General features: G+C 28.1%; 2 protein-coding genes across 13 annotated transcripts in view; both read right to left on the bottom strand.

The window, feature by feature from the left end:
* Positions 1–4,464: 4,464 nt before the first annotated feature.
* LOC145191245 (beta-secretase 1-like) lies at positions 4,465–10,066 on the bottom strand. 5 transcript variants are annotated; one of them, XM_090067253.1, is made up of 10 exons: positions 9,593–10,066; positions 8,415–9,119; positions 8,137–8,225; positions 7,024–7,240; positions 6,771–6,902; positions 6,309–6,545; positions 5,729–5,878; positions 5,411–5,585; positions 4,822–4,872; positions 4,465–4,670 (listed from the first exon to the last, which is right to left on the bottom strand). In XM_090067253.1, exons 2-10 carry the CDS (start codon positions 8,622–8,624, stop codon positions 4,495–4,497), a joined length of 1,437 nt encoding a protein of 478 aa, XP_089923379.1. In that variant the 5' UTR covers positions 8,625–9,119; positions 9,593–10,066; the 3' UTR covers positions 4,465–4,494. The 5 variants fall into 5 exon arrangements, with proteins under 5 accessions (XP_089923379.1, XP_089923381.1, XP_089923380.1 ...); XM_090067255.1 differs by having other exon boundaries at positions 6,771–6,898; positions 7,013–7,240; positions 9,939–10,066; XM_090067254.1 differs by having other exon boundaries at positions 9,939–10,066.
* Positions 10,067–16,785: 6,719 nt separating this feature from the next.
* Positions 16,786–20,130, bottom strand: part of LOC145191052 (diacylglycerol kinase delta-like) — a 22,421-nt gene continuing 19,076 nt past the window's right edge. For 3 of the 8 annotated variants that reach the window (XM_090066019.1, XM_090066018.1, XM_090066017.1), the window contains 2 exons: positions 17,145–17,299; positions 16,788–17,017 (listed from right to left, as the gene is read on the bottom strand). In XM_090066019.1, the coding sequence (XP_089922145.1) occupies positions 16,901–17,017; positions 17,145–17,299 (272 nt within the window). In that variant the 3' untranslated portion in view covers positions 16,788–16,900. Of the gene's footprint in view, positions 17,018–17,144; positions 17,300–18,527; positions 18,825–20,130 lie in introns of those variants that run through there. The other 5 variants (XM_090066020.1, XM_090066014.1, XM_090066013.1 and 2 more) reach the window with 3 other exon arrangements.

Raw genomic sequence — 20,130 nt, 5'->3', positions numbered from 1 at the left:
ATAATAATAATAATAATAACAATAATAACAATAACAATAACAACAACAACAACAACAATAATAATAAAAATAATAATAATAATAATAATAATAATAATAATAATAATAATTCCAATAATTACTTTTATAAACATAAGTACAACTACTACAATATTATTATTGTTATTATTATCATTGTCATTGTTATTATTATTATTATTAATGTTGTTATTATTGTTATTATAACTTAACAACATTAATAATAATTTTGTTGTAATAAGTATACAACTACTAATATTTATATTATTATTTATATTATTATTATCATTATTACTATTTATATTATTATTATTATTATTATTATTATTATTACTATTATTATTATTATTATTATTATTATTATTATTATTATTATTATTATTATTATTATTATTATCATTATTATTGTTGTTATTATTATTACTATTACTAATGTTATTATTATTACTATTATTACTATTACTATTACTATTATTATTGTTGTTATCATTATTATCATTATTATTATTATCATTATTTGTACTATTATTATTATTATTATTATTATTATTATTATTATTATTATTATTATTATTATTATTATTATTATTATTATTACTACTACTATTTACATTATTATTATTGTTTATATTATTATCATTATTATTACTATTCCTGTTATTTTTATCATTTTTATAAATATTATTATTATTATCACTACTAATATTATTATTATTACTATTATTATTATTATTATAACTATTTATATTATTATTATTATTATTTTTGTTTATATTATTATCATTATTATTACTATTATTTATATTATTATTATAACTTATATTGTTATTATCATTATTACTATTTATATTATTATTATTATTATTATTATTATTATTATTATTATTATTATTATTATTATTATTATTATTATTATTATCATTATTATTATTATTACTATTTATATTATTATTATTATTATTATTATTATTATTATTATTATTATTATTATTATTATTATTATTATTATTATTATTATTATTATTATTACTATTTATATTATTATTATTATTATTGTTTATTTTATTATCATTATTATTACTATTATTGTTATTTTTATCATTTTTATAATAATTATTATTATTATTACTACTACTAATATTATAATAATTATTATTATTATTATTATTATTATTATTATTATTATTTATATTATTATTGTTATTTATATTATTATTATTATTTATATTGTTATTATCATTATTCCTATTTATATTATTATTATTATTATTATTATTATTATTATTATTATTATTATTATTATTATTATTATTATTATTATTATTATTATTATTATTATTGTTTTTATTACTATTGTTATTATTGTTATTATTATTACTATTATTAATGTTGTTATTGTTACTATTATTACTATTACTATTACTATTGTTAATGTTGTTATAATTATCATTGTTATTGTTATTATTAATTATCATTATTGTTGTTATCATTATTATCATTATTATTATTATCATTATTTTTACTATTATTATTATTGTTATTTTTACTATTATTGTTATTTTTATCATTTTTATTTTTGTTATTATTATTACTATTATTAATGTTGTTATTATTACTACTATTACTATTATTATTACTATTATTAATGTTGTTATTGATATCATTGTTATTGTTATTATTGTTGTTATCATTATTATCATTATTATTATTATTATTGCTATTATTATTATTTCTATTATTATTATTTCTATTATTATTACTATTATTATTATTTTTGTTTTGACTCACAACACTTTATCAATTATTTAAGAACCCTCTGCACCATTTTTATCTTACTCTTAACCGTCTTCACTTTTTGCCGCTTGGCACTATCTTTAAAATAAATCACAAGCATTCCATTCAAAAAAAGTACTGCCACTCACTCAACATTAACAATGTATGAAATGCCTATCGTAATAATAATTACGATTCTGGTCGGAGTTGATTATCCATGTGAGGAGGAGCCCATGGAAGTCGACTGAACGACTTCCCATTTCAGGTAATTCCTTTCCCTATGTTACATCTTCGACAAAAGTAACTTCTGGAATCTCTTGAAGAAATTTGACGTTAACAAATGGAAAGAAGGTTGGATAGCTCATGATGATTTTTCCTGGAAACTGTTTGTACCATCAAACGACGGTACTAAAAAAGGTGACCCAAACAGGCGTTGACAAACTATTAAATATTCAATCTATGCAAAATAAGTAGATTTTGGAATCTGATACTTCAGGATGTTGAACAGTTTTCAGCTGTGTCGTTATCTATTTAATTGTTATTAAACAGTGTTGTAACTGAAATTTAAGAAACTAGGTGTATATGGCTTTTATCAAATAAGTAAATGTATCATAAGTATAAATAATATTTATACAACAATGTGTAGAGCTAATGATACTTTGAACAATAATATTAGTAAAATATATAATAAAGTATATAGTATTTGTATAGTGAAGAATGCTGAATGTAATTTGTAGTAAAAAGGTGTGAGTATACTCTCAACTCTTTTTATTACAAATTACATTCAGCATTCTTTTCCTATAAAATAACTCTACAATAATTCCTTTTTATTTTATCACTCTGCTGATGCTTTTTTAACAAGTTACAAGCAGTCCATTGCTCAAAAATATCAACAACATGAATGTTTTAGATATTCAAGATGTTAGGAAAGTTTCTCATAATTGTAGTCGTGAAACTTATGGATGTTAACAACTCTATTACTACCGATGACGAGTAACATCCGCTAAACCATGAAGAGCTATAGTTCACTGGACACTGCCCAGCAACATCGTCAAAGATAAAACACCCTTCCCTTATTGCTGGCTAAAATAGATTACGCGCAGTAAATATCTTTAAACAGGTACTTGCATAAACAGTTATTTCAATTATGTACTAAACAAATTCAAATCGTTCTACAAAAGAAAAGAAATTTGTTTTAATATTTAACACTTGATTGAAATAAAAGTCGTTTACATATCACAATAGCAACCAGAGTACGTGAATCCTGAAGAGAAAAAATTACAGTTCGGTTAGGAAGAGCAAGAAAGAGCACTTGCACGATGGTATAAAGACCTTTTTTTTTTAGCTCGTTTAAAATGACACGACGGCGCTTTTACAACGAGTTACATTAGCTAGGGACCGTAGCACAGTTCTGTTGAAAACATGTTGCTTGATGGTAAAGAATTCAAATTTAATTTGTTAGAAGATTTTGTATACGAGCCAGCTTAGAATTTTAACTACTATATATTACTTGATCTATTAACCGCACAACATCAAACTTGCCGCGGAAACTCGTATATAAAAATATCATCAAGTGTCCCAAAAAGAGCGGTTGTAAGTTATAAAAACGAGGATAACCTCTATTTCAAGTGGCCAATACTCTCTGCTTTATTTCTTGTTAGACACGGGCAACATGCAGACCGTTCAACAAATTATCTTAGACGCTCAGGTCAACTTAATTTTGATAAAATTAGAATTCCAGAGATAATTTATAATGTCTCCAAGCTTGAGAAGCAGAACGCATATCTCTCAATCAGCATCTTTTGCTGGAATAAGGGGTTTTTCCATTGAATACCTCGAAGCAGACTAACTTTGCAATAGCTCTATTAATCATCATAGATGCTAATAACCCTAAAAAGAGCAATTATTAAAGATCTGGAAAAAATAATAAATAAAAATTGCAGTTATTTAGAGAAAAAGCATCCTTGTCGCCGCCGCTTGCATGTATTTTCAACTGTGAGCTCAGATCTTACGTAGAAGATAGTTAAAGTATAATCTAGAAATTACAATGCACTGAAATGCCATAAGAGGGCGAAAGCATATTAAAATTTGTTAATCATTACAAGCAGATGAGTGTTTACATAAGGTTCCTAAAAAAGGAAATGGGAAAAAAGCGTATTAATTATTGGAAATGTTCTTGTGATCTTGAATTGAGTTCCAAGTCTTACGGGGAAAATGATTTTGATAAACTTTTAATTAAAGAAAAGCAAATGTAATCTTAAATTCGATGAAAAACTGTTAGGGCGAAAAATTCGTTGAATAAAAGTTAAAACTATCATTCTAGTGGGATTCAAGTATACATCGAAGATTCTAATTAAAGATTCTCATTAAAGCGTTTGGCTTCTGAAGCACTGTGCAACGGCTGATATAAGTAATACAAATTAAAACATACTAATTTTAATAAAAATTAAGAATCTGATATAAATGTAAAATTTACATATCATAGTTTTTTTTCGTGTTAAATTTGTAAATTTTAAAATTATTGCCTAAAAAATAATTTCTTATTCTGTAAAAGAATTTAAGACAAAAATTCAATATCGATTTATTCTGCAGATTTTAATTGAAAAATAAAAAAATAATAAAAATACAAGAATTATTTTTTTATTAAATTATATAAAATAATAGCATCGTCACTTTTTCCCAATAAAAATATAAAACAATACATCAATAATCTCTGGTGACACGAACGGGCTCAACGTTCTTTTTACATGAAGCTTGTCCGAGCAATATAAAAACTGGAAGTAAGCACAACCCACAAACACCAGCCATTACATAAGCAACTGTCAAAAGTGCTGTGTCAGCAAGCTCTGACTCTATATATTCGCAATCGGTTGGGTCAGCTAAAAAAACAGATTGATTTTCAAAAATAAAAACAAGATTAAAAAAATAATTTTAGAATAAAAAAACTTATTATCTGAAGAAAAAAATTTAGCCATTTTTGGAATTCATTAAAAAAGTGATCAAAACTTGGATTTAATAACAGCACTTTACCTCGGATAAATGGTCCTGAAACCTCTGATCGTGGATTTAACCTTCCTTCAGCTAAAAAAGAAATTTAAAGATGAGCAATTTGATAACTTTAATGAAAATTGAAATTAAAAAAACTGAGAACGTAGTACAAGCTTTTTTTTTTACTAAGATTATGTCAATTTATATTTACAATTGAAGACTACAGGGGAAAACCCACAGTTATTCACTTTTTCTACTTTTGAAAAAAATCAAAATTTTTGTTTGAAGACTTCAGCAGTCTTTATTGTTTAGACTTTTTAAACACCTCGATAGTGTCAGATAATGCTGATTTTTTGTTTCTTTATTGTCAGAAGTAATAGGTAAGTGACAGTGCATGATGAAAAAGAACATAAATTCTAAAATTTTTGAAATTGGATATTTGTGTTTTTTCTCATCTTCATTTTATCTGTTAATTTAGCCATTCAAAAATGCCTACATGTAGCATGTACACAAACATGTCCATGTAACATAATGAATAATTATAATTCATTATAATTTACATATAACACAATAAATAATTATAATATGCACGTAATATAATAAATCTTTCAGCAACAATTTAAAAATCTACCTCCACATGTAGTTGCAGCAAAACCTACGCGTATATTTTCTCGATCAAATACCACATAAAAACCTTCCATTACTACAGCACCAATCACTGTTCCCTTTTCTGCTTTCGTTATTGCAAATTTATAGCAATGCTGGCCTGGAAGTGGGCCTCTCTCTATTGTTTCACGCAGGTAAAGCTAAATATGTATGCATATCACTCATAACATTAAGAAAACTCCATTAAGATTTACTTTAAGTAAAAAATTACTGCAAATATCTTAAGAATAAAAAGAAAAATTTTTTAAAGTTCACTTCTTAAAAAATATGAAAAATAAATCACTTGTGGGGGAATTTTTAACACAAATTCTTTTGAACTGCTTTGTGATGATAATAATGATATGGACATGTGAGGAAATTCCTCCCATGGTGTTTTATCATAATTCCAGCACATCATTTGCCTACCAATCCAGAACTCATCAGGCACACCAAGCTTTTTGAACATAAAAAATAACAATAAAAAGTAACAACAAAAATTGCTAAAATGAAACCATACATGTATTTAAACACATTTTTAGTTATTGTGGTTACATGTCATAATATGCTTTTGTTAAATGTGATTAATGAGCTTGATCAAAGCCTGTAAAAAAATTGCCTAAGTTAAATGAAAACTTTTACTGGTTGACCGAGCAGAATCTCATTCTTCCAGTCTTTTTTCTGTGTTAATTATTATTTTTGTCAAACATTTTTGAGGAGAATGGCTTTAATAGTTATTTATTGAGAAATTCTAAATTCTGGGTTTTTATTTACAAAAAAACAAAAATTCAAAAAACATGTAAACATAGAAACTTTTTTGGTTAAAAAATTTACCCAAATTCAGTACAAAATATTTTTAAAATGACACACACAACCACAACACCCACCTTGTCATACTTCTTCAACTGAACCAGAATAAGGTTAAATATTTCTTCAGGAACTCTTAGGTTAGTAGTTCCACTATCAACTATTGTTTTGTCATAATTATATTTCTTGCAATGTACTCCTAAACTAATACCATTGACTGACATATCTGTAATAACAACCTCATAATACCATTTTTTTACAATAGGGGTGTATAACATATCACCTTTATATAGATCGTCATCCATTTCACCAAAAACCTAAATTTAAAAAATGCTCTTTGCATAAAGAACACAATAAAAATATCATTAATTTTTATGAAACCACTACCATTTTACTCTAGTGTAAATTTTCAAGTTGAATTTCATTTTAATATTTAAAGTCAACTTGAATTTTTGGAGAAAAGTAATTAAAAATAGAAAACAAATTTCCAAATCTGGAGCCATTTTTATAGTAATTGTAGATACTTTTGTTAGTTACCTTACCATTGTACCAGCAACAGTAGGTTCAGATGAAGGGTCTAGTTCTGAAGTACTGCATAATTGCATTGAAAAAGTATCCTCTACAACATCCGAAATGACAAATTGATCAAATAATGGAGTAACACTGCTGTCTGGCTGTGTAAAAACAGAGTGTTTAAAGTGATCATGACATATTTCTTATAACTATTTATATGATATATTTAAATAAGACTTTTATTTGGTACAACATAGCACAAAAATTATACATATTTCACACTTTTGAAAGACGTGCATAGCCAAGACCAAGTATTCCTTCCCAATTAGATCCATTAATGAAAAAATTTTCTGAGCTTTGGATAGCAGCAATATTAACCCGGACAGTTGCATTTGGTGCATCAATAAATCTTATAAGATCACTTCCCAACTTTCCTTCCCAATTTCCTTGTGTGTAAGGAACTGCTACTGCCCGATTTAAGTCTGTAAATGTTGAAGACCTCAAATATATATATAAAAAAAGATAAACACTATGAACTTGATAAAATAGAGTTTTTAAACAAAATTTTTATATACTTTATACAACTATGCATCAATTTGTGTGTATAACATTTACAATTTAGCAGTGACTAACTCCACACTAGTTGTCCACAAGTGCAAAAAGAGCTTTTATTAAATAATATTGAAATATAGTTAATAAAATTGTTCATTCGCTGTTAAATAAATTGGATATGTTCAAAAAAGCAATGAGTAACAAAGGTTTTAATCAAAAAAAAAAAAAGTTTTATGACAGGCAAGCTAATACTCTCAACTTATTGACTGAAGAAAAAAATTTAAAGAAAAAATGTATATATTGCTTGTCATGGTAACAACTATAAAAAATATATACTGTCTTAACTTCTTAGCAAGTGACAAGTGAAAAAAAGTGAGACACGACCTCGATTGAAAGATTCGTCAAGGTTAGGCAAACAACTATCTTCAACAAAAAACATATCAAATGTATATAGTTGTTTTATGAGCACAAATGATTATGTATCAATTTATGCAAAATAGATTAAAAAAGGATGCAAAAGGAGGAAAGCAAAATGAAATTAAATTCAGAAGTTAATAAAGAAGCACCTAAAAACAACAATTTAAAAGTACAAAATTTTAAAACTACGCTTTTAAAATTTTGTTTTAAGTGTTGCATTCACAATGTTATGTTTCGTAAACATTTTATTTTTAAAACAACTTATTTTCATATCGTAACCTTAAAAAAATTAAACTAAAACATTTTGCGAATTTTTTTTTCTTTTTAATTTCTAGTAAACATAAAACCGCAAATTCAAGTTTTAAGTTAACGAAGTAAATAAACATCGGCAAACGGTAGATTCTAAGTTTAACATTAACTACTAACCTATCTGGGTGGAAGTAAACAGGTAAATAAGGATGAGGTGTTGCGGCAACGGCAAAGTTACTGCTCCCTGTATCAACTAGGACATTTATCTAAAATAAGAGAAAGAAATGTTAATTTTAAAATGTAATTATAAATCAAAAAATTTGATTTTGAAACTATATTTATGCTCATTTTAGGTTGCCAAGAAATAACGCATTCAGTTTTTGTTTAATATCTCGTAAAGCACAATTTTCTGGTATGTTACTTATTCCATCTACATTTTAAAAAATTTGTCTTACCCTTTGCGGTGGTGTCCCAATCTCTAAAGCTATGTAATAGCCTTGTCCAGGTCTTCCTTTTAAGTTCTCTGCATTTTGACTTCCTCCCTTAGTATTTCTAGCATTCCTTCGCAAGGCTACAGACACGCGCTTTTTTGCATAAGCGCACGTCCCGATCATTACCACCAGTAGATGAAAGAAAAAAATCCATTTTAAAGATCTTGTCATCATCTGTTTATAAAAATGTAATTAATGCAAGCTCCATCAATCCAAAAAACTTTCACCGGAATTTTTGACGTCATATTTTCGATGAGTAAAGCATTGTCAGGCCTCTTATTTATAATATTTACAATATTGTGGGTATTTTTTAAAACGACTCATCAAAAGTGATAATTCGAGGTTTTTGAGATTTTAAAACTTTTGAATACCAAAGCGACGCTCAAGCGCGCGTTTACTCAGAAAATGCTGAAGTGGAGTACTGGAAATGTGTTTAAATTAAATGCGGCAAACAGGCAAACAAATTTAATCGATAAATTTGAATGACCGAACCGTCGTCAGTATTTATTTTTTCACCAAGTGCCTGTTCATCACATAGGCTTGTTTACTGATTGGTTAGACTAACTGGTTCACCTAGATGTTAGTGTAACTTGCAAAATCTTCAATACTGCAACTTGCAAGAAGCAATAAGATTGTCACAAACGTATATTCGATAAGTTCTTCAGCTTTCTAAAATGCAAATTTTTCTTCATTTACTTGAAAAACTTTTTCAAGTAAACGACGAAATAATATTCTTTTATACTATATATGTAAATATATATATGTGAGTGTATATATTTACATATATATATATATATATATATATATATATATATATATATATATATATATATATATATATATATATATATATATATATATATATATATATATATATATATATATATATATATATACATACACGCCTTGTTCAGAAAGTTTAAACGCACTTGTTTTTTTGACTTATAATTCTTTTAAGAAATGATAACCCAATAAATTGATGAGATGTGGTCCGCATTTTTTGTTTATTTATACTAATGGTTTAATTTAATGATTTAGAGAAGAAAAAAATGTAAGGATGCCATAAAGGAGGTGGAGAGTGATGAGAAAATTAACGGAGCAATTAAGTCCTTTCAATTTTTAGAAATAAAGTTTAAACGCACTTTGATTGGAAAACTCGTAACTCTTGTTAATGGATTGATTTTTTTTCTTGTACTCTTTTGCATTTTCATCACTCAACAGTCTGCTATCGTCAGCATATTGTATTTGCATCTTTACTCTTTTTTTATTCAGCAAAAAAAAACTGTGTCTACGATTTAATTCAACCTTCAGCAATTTTCAACTGATAAAACTTTATCAAAAGATCATATTTTCATGGGTAAAATAGCTGTCTCATCGAAAATCAAGTGGCAAGTCATTGGCATGCATAAAATGAAAATGAGCAATCGAAAAATCGACAGACACTTGAATATTTCTGAATTTAGTGTTCGTACAACAATAAAAAATTACTTATCGACTGGTAGTGTCAATGATAAACCTCGAATTGGGCGCCCAAAAAAACTGTCAGCTCGCGATGAAAACATGCTTTATACGCTTAGCAGACGCAACCCAAAAGCAGGAGTATCAGCTTTGAGTACAGAAATCAATAGTTCGCTTGTAGTGAAAACAGTTGTAAGACAATAAATAAGTTATTACGCAAAAAATAATTAAATTCGTTTCATGCTGTAAGAAAGCCTATGTTGTCGTTAAGCGATCGTCTAAAACGAAAAAAAAAGTGCAAATAGCGTTTAAATTATTCAGTGGAACAATGGAAAATGAGTATCATTAGCGATGAGTCGAATTTTGAAATTATTAACAGAAAAAACAAGAGATTTGTTCGCCGCAAAAATACGGAAAAATATTTGTAGCAACACAAACACAGCCGTATACAAATAGGTGGTGGCTCCGTCGGCATATGGGGATGCATATCAGGCTCAGGCGTTGGCTGTCATAAAATATACGAAGGAAGATTGAACCAATATGTGTATCGTGACGTTTTGGAAAATTCGCTTATCCTTAGTTGCGATTTATTCCAGGCTGATCAAAACTGGTTATTTCAACAAGGCAATGCTCCATGTCATACAACACATTCAATTACCAATTATTTATTAAAGTAATATTCGGCTCATGACTTGGCTAGCTCGATCATCTGACTTAAACTCGATCAAAAATTAATGGAGCTGGATGGATTAACAACTAACAAAAAAGCAAACAACTCGTCACGAAATGCTTAAAGAAGAACTAACAAAATTGTGGCTTGAAATACCAATCAAGATGATTGAAAATCTTATTGAATCAATGTCAAGGCGATTACAAGCATCTATCAAAAACAACGGGGATCATATCCCATATTAACATATTTCCATAACAAAAAAATTAATAAGTGCGTTTAAACTTTATTGCACTTTCTTCTCATCAATTTTTTGATTATTTCTGTTTGATATTACATTTTTTCTTAATTAATTTTTTAATAATTGCATTTTCTCTTAATTAATAATTGGCTAAGAAGAAAAAAAAACCAAAAACGAAGACCTTGCGTCAGATTTTCTCTTTGCACCAGTCCACATTTACCATAACATGCAAAAAAACAAGTGCATTTAAACTTTCTGTACAAGGTGTATATATATATATATATATATATATATATATATATATATATATATATATATATATATATATATATATATATATATATATATATATATATATATATATATATATATATATATATATATATATATATATATATATATATATATATATAGCTAGAAATGATGGAGGGCTTTAAGAATAAAATCTGTTTTTAGGATGTCTGGAAGGAATGTTTGAAGGAGTTATACACTGAATTAATTCAATATTTATTTGTCTGTTTTAGTAGGATAGTTAAGTTGTTGTAAGTAGCTGATCTTAGGTTATATCCAATTACTAAAGTAGTTATCCCAAAGAAAAAAATTAATTTAAGAACTGGATTGAGTTATAGAAATGAAGAAATTTGGATATACTACTGTGAGCAAAAAATAATGGAAATTTGTTTATAAATCAGAAAATATTTATATATTCTTTTAAATTCATTTCATCTCCCTCAAAGTAGTCCCCCTCTAGATGTAATACAATTGTACCAATGTTTTTTCCAATTTTTAAAACTTCGATTCCCCCTTCGTTTCGGTTTCTATCTCTTCTATCAATTCAAAACGGTGCCCACGGAGCGGTGTCTTGAGTTTAGCAAAAAAAGCCATAAATCTTATGGTACCAAGTCAGGCGAATACGGTGGTTGTGAAACAATATGGGTTGAGTTTGTGGCGAAATGATCACGAATTACGAGTACAATGTAAGATGGTGAATTTCCGTGATGCAAAAACCAAGAATTGTCTCTCCGCAAATCCGGTCTTTTTTTGAAATACAGCAGGACGCAAACGATGCTTAACATCCAAATAGTATTATTTGTTGACAGTTTGGCCTGTTGGAAGGAGTTTAGTACACCACTCCACGATAATCAAAGAAAACTGTCATCATGACCTTGGTTTTTGACGTACTTTTGAATTGGTTTTTCCGGTCTCGGTTCACCTATTACACGATATTCACCCAATTGATCGGTTGTTTCCGGGTCGTAAGAATAGATCCAAGTCACATTTTCCTTTATGACGCGTTTCATTTTGTCTTGATAGTTGGAAAACATTATTTCACACACTTCAAAGCGGCGCTGTTTTTCCATGAACTTGAACGTTTTTGGCACCAATCGAGATTTGACTTTTCTGTGGCCCAAATGGTCACTCAAAATGGTTTTCACTACTCCTACCGATATTCCGACAAGATCAGTAAGGCCTCGGACTGTCAAATGACAATTTTGGAACACCAATTCTTTGATTTTGTTGACGTGTAGCAACATCAACAAGAAGCAGTAAGTTTATCTCATCAGTTGATGTACATGGTCGTTCTGGTCATACCTCGTCTTCAACACTTTTCCGACACTCTGAACATTTTGTACCACTCAATCTCTTGTTTTCAATAGCTCTTGCTCACCGAAGGTCTTCTGCAACATTTTCAACGTTTTGGCTGCAGAAATTTCATTCTGCACACAAAATTTAATGGAACTGCGCTGTTGAATAGTTTAAGACATTACAAAAACACAAAATTCACTTTTAGCTATTTACAAAAAGACGCGTATCTGAAACATTAATCCAAATTTTGATGTGTAACTTGGAATAGATGTTGTTGACAGTAGTGCCAACTTAAAAATAAAAACACTTGTCCCTATCGGAATCAGGATTTTGGCTGTTATCAACAGGTTCAGATGGACACATTGATGGATGACGATGTAAACAACCATTAGATTGCCTTTTTTTTTACAATTTATTACTTTAATTAATCAGTTCTGATGTTAAAGTTCAAGCTAAATTTAAAATACATCAAAGCACCGCTCTATTTTGGCTATAGTTGGTGTGTGAACAGATGCATACCCATATAAATCAGCATTACTTGTAGACACATCTTTTTCTTGGAGGTTAGATTCAGTTATCCCGATGATATTAGGCAAATATTAAAACTTATAAAAAGATGTCAGTTGAATTTTAAAATCGTAACTAACATAAAATCTTAACTAATATAAAAATTTTTAGACAAAAGTTGTCACACTTATAATTTTATGACAAATTAAGAAACGACTTTCATTTTATTGACAGCAGTCTTTTCTTTTCTTAACTTTTAACGGGTTTTGTGTATCTATAGCCATAACGGTTCTTGCTTTTGTTTTTTTTTTTAGCAAGGAAAATGATTTTGATTTTTAACTTCTCATTTTTTTTTTTTCTTGTTTTATTTATTTACCTTCTTTTTTTTTTTAAATTTAACATTAACTTTATCTTTCGTATTTACTATTTTTCCCTTCTTTTTTTTTATGAGAATTTCACTCAAAACTTTTTTTTTTTTTTACCGAAAAATCTTTTAAACTGCGTTATTTTCTTTTTCGTTTTCTTTTCCTGATATGATTTTTTCCTTTTCTACCACTAACTCGTTTAAAAATGTGTAACTTTTATGTCGCTTGGGTAAAGTCTGATTACACCGTCTGTAGAAAAAAATGTAGGGGAGTTGGGGGCTCTTTGATCTGTGGGGCAGCTTGATCTTTTAGCGCTACATCATGTATTTATGATTATATCTGCGTGACGTCATAAGTTACTATCAGCATATACTTCCGGCTATTTATTTTCGCTGTTGTTTTTTCAAAAAATCGGTTTTACGAATTTTAAGAAATAAAAGTTTGATTTTCACGATAAAAAGTAAATTTGATGAACACGAGAATTATTCATATTTTTTTATTACTATGTTAAATATTTGTAAAATATCAACTGCAGTCACTAGGTATTTTATCGACTATTATTTTATGGTATGATTTCGCCGTTCAATGTTATTTATCAGCGAGATACAGCCATTATTACATAATGTATACCTATAGGGGTTCCTTGATCTCTCTTACACAGGGGTGGTTGATCTGAGGATCAAGGTGCCCCATACTAAAATTATGATACATGTATAATTTGTTGTATTTAGTTAGAATAACTATTGAAATGCATTCATTGCACAAAGAAAAAATATTTCCATTTGCTAGATAAATAAAATTAATAATAAAAAATAAAAAGGTAAATTATTTTATCAAGATAGAGTAATAATACTCGATTTAATTTTGTTGAATTTTGATAGACATAAATATGTATCAGCTGCCTCTGGATTTGAAACTGTTTATACGAAAGGTCAAACATTTAAATAAGATGATACGAACAAGACTAACTTTTTGTCTTGCGTTTTCCATGCTGTTCTCATTGAAGAAAAAGATCGGCCTATTGAGCAGTGGTGCACGCTTGGTGTTGGGGTTCGATACCCGTGCGTAGCAGACTTGGTCAATTTATTCTGAGCGTCTGTATTTGTAAATAGCTGCTAATTTTATGTCACTGTTTCTCGTCCATTTAGTTTTACGTTGTTTTTCTTCATGTTTAGTTAATTAATGCTGCTTCATTGATTGATTGATTGAATTTGTATTTTTACTTATGTTCTTTTGTTATGTTACTGCCATTTTTGTGACGAATAAAATAATTATTGCTTCAAGTTCTAAAAATGTTTATGATTTTTTTTCAAAATTTTAGATTTGCATATAAGATCAAAGTGTTCCATAGTGCAGATCAAGGTGCCCCATATATGGGGCACCTTGATCTGCTTTATAACGTCCTTGATCAACTTTATAACGTCCTTTGTAGGTGACGTTATAAAGTTGAGTTCTAGCTTACTAAATATTATTTGAACCAAAATTAGCTGGTTGATTTGAATAAAGAAATAAATATTTTTTTAAAAATATTGAAAATAGTATTTTGTTGTCTGCAAGGGTTTTCAAGTAATCAACCATAAACCATAAAAAGGCTCAGAGTGCCCCCATCTCCCCTAATTTTAAATTTCAATAAAAAGTGTGACAAAAAAAAAAAAAAAAAAATGAAGTCATGAAGTTAAAAAAAAAGTGATTCAAACAAAAAGGAATTCATTGAAAAGTTTGTTAATTTTCAAGTTTTGAAAAGTAAGCTGATTAAATTTGAATAAATTTTTTTTTTTTTTTTATTTGATACTAAAGAAGGATTATCATGTAAATTCTAAATTAAAATAAATAAATAAAAACATCAAGCAAAAAACATGATAGTGTAAGAACAATTAAAAACAAAGTTAAATTCTTATTTTTACGCGCAAAGTTTTTAGAAGTTTTTTTTAGTTCATGTCTTTTACTGTTAAATACTGTAACACAAATATGCAAACTTATTGGGCTCTAAAAAAGTGTTGCTCAAAATAAACTCCAAGAGAGCTATTGTAGCGTTGAACAAATTGTTAAATATGACAAAAGATGCGCATGCACAGGATGATGCTTGTTATCAAATCTGAAATTGTTGATAGGACAAACTGAATTGATCAATTTTCCCAACATAAAAACTAAGAGTACCCACCCAAAAAAACAACCAAAAACTTTAAATTTTTTTTTTCTTTTTTTTTCTTTTTTTTTTTTTTTGTAATAAGTCGATTTATTGACGAAATCAAAATTATATTTTCTTTTAAGGACGGTATAACAAGATTATGGGACTTACATCCAAGTCTCAAATGGGTATAGACCTGTCATCCCCCAAAAGGTTTTTCTTAGATCATAACATTAAGCTCATATTCAATTTTTGACAATCGCAAGATGTGTGTTTCACTTCGAATCTTTCGCACAAAGTGAGTTTCTGCATCTGAAGTCCACGTTACAAAATGGAGTGCTTGTGCCAAGATTAGATAATCATTGCAGATCACTAATTCACGATATTCAACTACGTCTGGTAAATTTAACAAGTTTCAGCCGTATTTGCTTTATCACGGCAAGGATTGTAGATAAAGAATGATTGTAATGATAATGTCGTTTAATTTTAACCTTTTACTATTGCTATTAACAGCGTTCGAAACTCTTACTACAATCATTCATAGCGATACCAAAACAAATTTTCCGCCATTTTTTAATAGGACACATTGCTTTTAATAGGACACATTTTTTAATAGGACACATTGCTTTTAAATGTATGCTCTCACCAATGTGATATAATGGTTGTATATAATATCGTTCTATTGATTTTTTCATGAAGTAATCAGAAAAGATGTCTTTTCTAACAAGTTTTTACTTTGCAAAGATTTTTAACTCTCACATATCACTTGATGTTACTTCCTAATTTAAATTCCTTTCTTCTGGGTATTCAAACAGAATTCTTCATTCAAAACTGACGCATTAAAAAACATCCTTTTTTTATGGATACTTAATTCTTTGTAAGAAGATGTTATATTTAAAAAAGGAGAGAAAAAAACAAAAAAAACAACAACTTGTATACCATAGTTATACTTTATCATTCAAATAAATTACACAGGTCCTGCCGTCAAAAAATTTTATAATCAAGGCACAGCCCTACTACTAAATCATCACTTTGAAATTTTGTTATAAGTAAAATATAGTGTAACAATATCTAAATGTGCGTTCGCGCATTTGTGTTTGAAGATACCATATATTGGGTCAACCAATTCCACAAGGGAAGCATAAAATATGCGATAAAAGTCTCAAAAATCAACTTGAAACTACATAACAGTTTCATGACTTCAGAACATGAAATGAGAGTCATATGTCGGTAATAGCATTTCCAGAAATACTATATATATATATATATATATATATATATATATATATATATATATATATATATATATATATATATATATATATATATATATATATATATATATATATATATATATATATATATATATATATATATATATATATATATATATATATATATATATATATATATAAATTAAGGCTTGTTGCAAATCTCTTTAGAAGACAGAAGAGGAAGAACAGCAAAAAAAATCCAATGCGCACAAGACACCGTTCACTGAACAGTTTTTCGCGTCCATTTAGAGGACTTTGTGTTCACTCGAGAATGCTTTAATTCTTTAAGTTTATCCATTATACGTTTTATGTGACCAGTTTTTGAAATTCCAAACTCCTATGACAATTTTAAAGCATGCTATGTAAATTGAATAATAGTGGAAAACCAGAAAAAAGTACAATTTGAGAAAAATACAAAGGAAAAGTAAAAAAAAAAAATCGATGAAATTTAAAGAAAACTATACCATAAGGTCTTTATCTTTCAATTCAAGTAGTTCCCGCCCGCCTCTAATTTTATGCTCGAAAAATACTTTTTTGTACTCTCCGCACCCGATACTTTCTAGCCATGAATTTACCTCAACAATTGTCCATTCAGTCACAGGTGTTTTATCAAAACCCTCTAAAAAAAGAAGTATACGCAATGAAATACCAAAAATCGAAAGAACAAAAAAGGTACTTCCTAATCAAACCAACACCAAAATGTCGTATAACTGAAATGAATTATGTTTTTGAAGGGAAAATACAAAAAAGATACACGCCCTACAAAAGAAAGATACACGCCCTACAAAAAAGCAAATATCTTAGATTATGTAAGATACCACCATAATTACATCGTGCTAGGTACCAGGCAGCATAGAAATAACATTTTTGCTGAAAAAGAATTTCTGATCTTCAGAAAAAGAGTAAATTTAACTTGCGTTAAGAAAATTTTAGAACAATTTTATTGTGAATTACCAAAAGTTGTCAAGCATTCTTCTGTCAATCAGACAATTCTTTGTGGAAATGCTAACTTTCTAATGAAACTGGTAGTCCAAAAAGCGACCTTTAGCTTCATCGCTAAATTTATAGGGATTCCAAGATACGTTATTAAAAAATTTATTAGTTAAATCATTTTATAAACGTTTGAACAAGTGATTTCGAAGTCTATTTTGAGGATGTTTGCACGAGCTAAGTTAAAAATTAATTTCCGTATTTGAAACGAAAATAAAAATTGCAGGGGGAAATTACCGCACGGAAAAGTTTTAAGTATGAATCGATTAGTAATTAAAAAAGTCTTTCTAACGACTTCTAATTGTTAGAGAAGTGCTAATTAAAATTAATATCGTTTTCTTCCTGACTTATGTAACAGTTTTAGCTATAGGTCATTAGGAGTACATAAATTCAACACGAATGAAACTGGTTGATAAAAAGATGTTGGGGTGGAAATAAGTCAAAAAATGAGCATCGTACTTTAAATCAAATTGAAATTCATTGTAGGCCAATGACTACTATTATATTTATGACTATAACGACCATGGGAAGATTGTTCATGTTAAAATTCTAAACTAGACGGCAGCTATTACTTAATCAGCGACGGATTCAGGAACCTTCGGTGGGATGGAATTATGTAACTAAAATTCAGCCCTCTCTCTCCCTCCCCATCTAAATTCCTAGAATAAGCATACATAGATACTTACATAGATACTTACATATATACATTTGACAATTGCAATGAAATTTTTTTTAAACTACATGATGCAGCCCTCTTATCTTGTTTTGTTTTTTTGGCAAAACATAATTGTGTGCAAATTTTAGATCATTTGATGACGTTTTGACCCCCGCCCAACCCAAATAACTAATTTACTAAAGGAATAACTAATTTACTAAAGGAATCTTTATTTTTCCACACTAAAATCCTGAAAAAATATCTGTAATGCAGTACGGTTTAACAAAAAGAGAAAATTTAATACACGGTAACTGAAAGGTACAATTACATAATAATAATATAGTTCTTACAACTGTTACATTAAATTGTAAATTATTTGTAAGCCAATTTATTTCAAGTTAAATAAAAACCAGGCAGTAGAAATCTTGCTCAGTGGTGGTGAACAGGATTTCCATTCAATTATTTGGGTTGAACGGGGATCAAAACATCATCAAATGATCTAAAACATTGCATACATTCACATTTTGCCAAAAGAAACAAGATAGAGTTGCATCATATAATTAAAGAATTTTTTTTTGCAATGGTCTAGAATAGATGCGTACATACATATAGTTTAAACTTAACTTTTTTACAATATTAGGTATAGTTAAATCGGGTTTTCGGCCATTTAAAATCTTTTCCCTGACCAGGAACTATATTACAATCTGGAATGCATATAAATATTCCTTTTTAATGCCAAACCAAAATTACTGATGGGAAACCTTTACCATACTACTTTTGTCTCTCAAAATCACCAATTTTAAAAGAATAATAAGTATTGTTAACTATCGAAAATTTTTCAGCAATTTTTACCGCGACATTGGATGTTAACAAAGACCATGCCACTCCCTACTGATTGAAAGCTCCGATACAATGACGGAAATTTCAGATCAAATTATCAATTGGATGCACAATAGATAAATTTCCAATACATTCCTCAGACGTTTTTTTTCAAAAAGCTGTGAAGATTATTCCGAACCATATTCTTTAAATTTGCGTCTGAGTATGTGGAGAGAAATAATTATTCCCGTTCTTTTCGGCAAAACTTCTCTGGAGGGAAACGTTAACTGAAGAGTATTTTATCAGTGCAACACAATTAAGCGTTTTCTTAACAAACACAAGCACAGCATTAGGGGGCGGGGGCGGGCGGTGAAAGATGAAGAAAAACATTTAATTGGGTTATAATTAAAGTTAGCAAGTCATCTGCGGTTAAAAACTAATATAAAGATTATCAAAAAAAAAAAAAAAAAATACATTTGAGGTTTGAAGTTTCTCATACTTTTTTTCTTCCTGCGTCGAGTCAATATTGACTGTAGAAGTCAATATTATCGAAGTATGAGAATATCAAATATGTTTGATATCAACCGAAAAGACTAAAAACAGCAATGTTTTACCAAGCTAAAATTTTTTAGCTTTAGTTTTCTTAGCAATCATCCCAGCAATAAGATCTATCTACTTTGCGTACAAACTTAGACCTTAAAAAGTATTTACTTGGGAGGAGTCTTAGCTATAGATGAAAAAGATAATTATGCTGTATTTTTCTTTTGGAGATAACATTGGGGAGAGAGAGAGAGAGAGAGAGAGAGAGAGAGAGAGAAAATCTGTAAGAATGAGAAAAATTTTCTATGGAAACAAAAAATTATTCAATCTTTGTGAGATTCCACTCGTCAAGAATTCTTAGCTTTTTACAAAACACAACATCTGCTTCAAAATTTATGCAGCCTTTTTATATCTTCTTTCATGAAATAAACTTTTAACTTCGGAAA

The sequence above is a fragment of the Hydra viridissima genome, unplaced genomic scaffold (assembly GCF_058129835.1).
Source record: "Hydra viridissima isolate aposymbiotic clone 2 unplaced genomic scaffold, HvirCarnegie_v1 scaffold_11, whole genome shotgun sequence".
NCBI lineage: Eukaryota > Metazoa > Cnidaria > Hydrozoa > Anthoathecata > Hydridae > Hydra > Hydra viridissima.
Note: the sequence above shows the minus strand (reverse complement) of the source record. Positions and strands in the feature narration are given on the sequence as shown.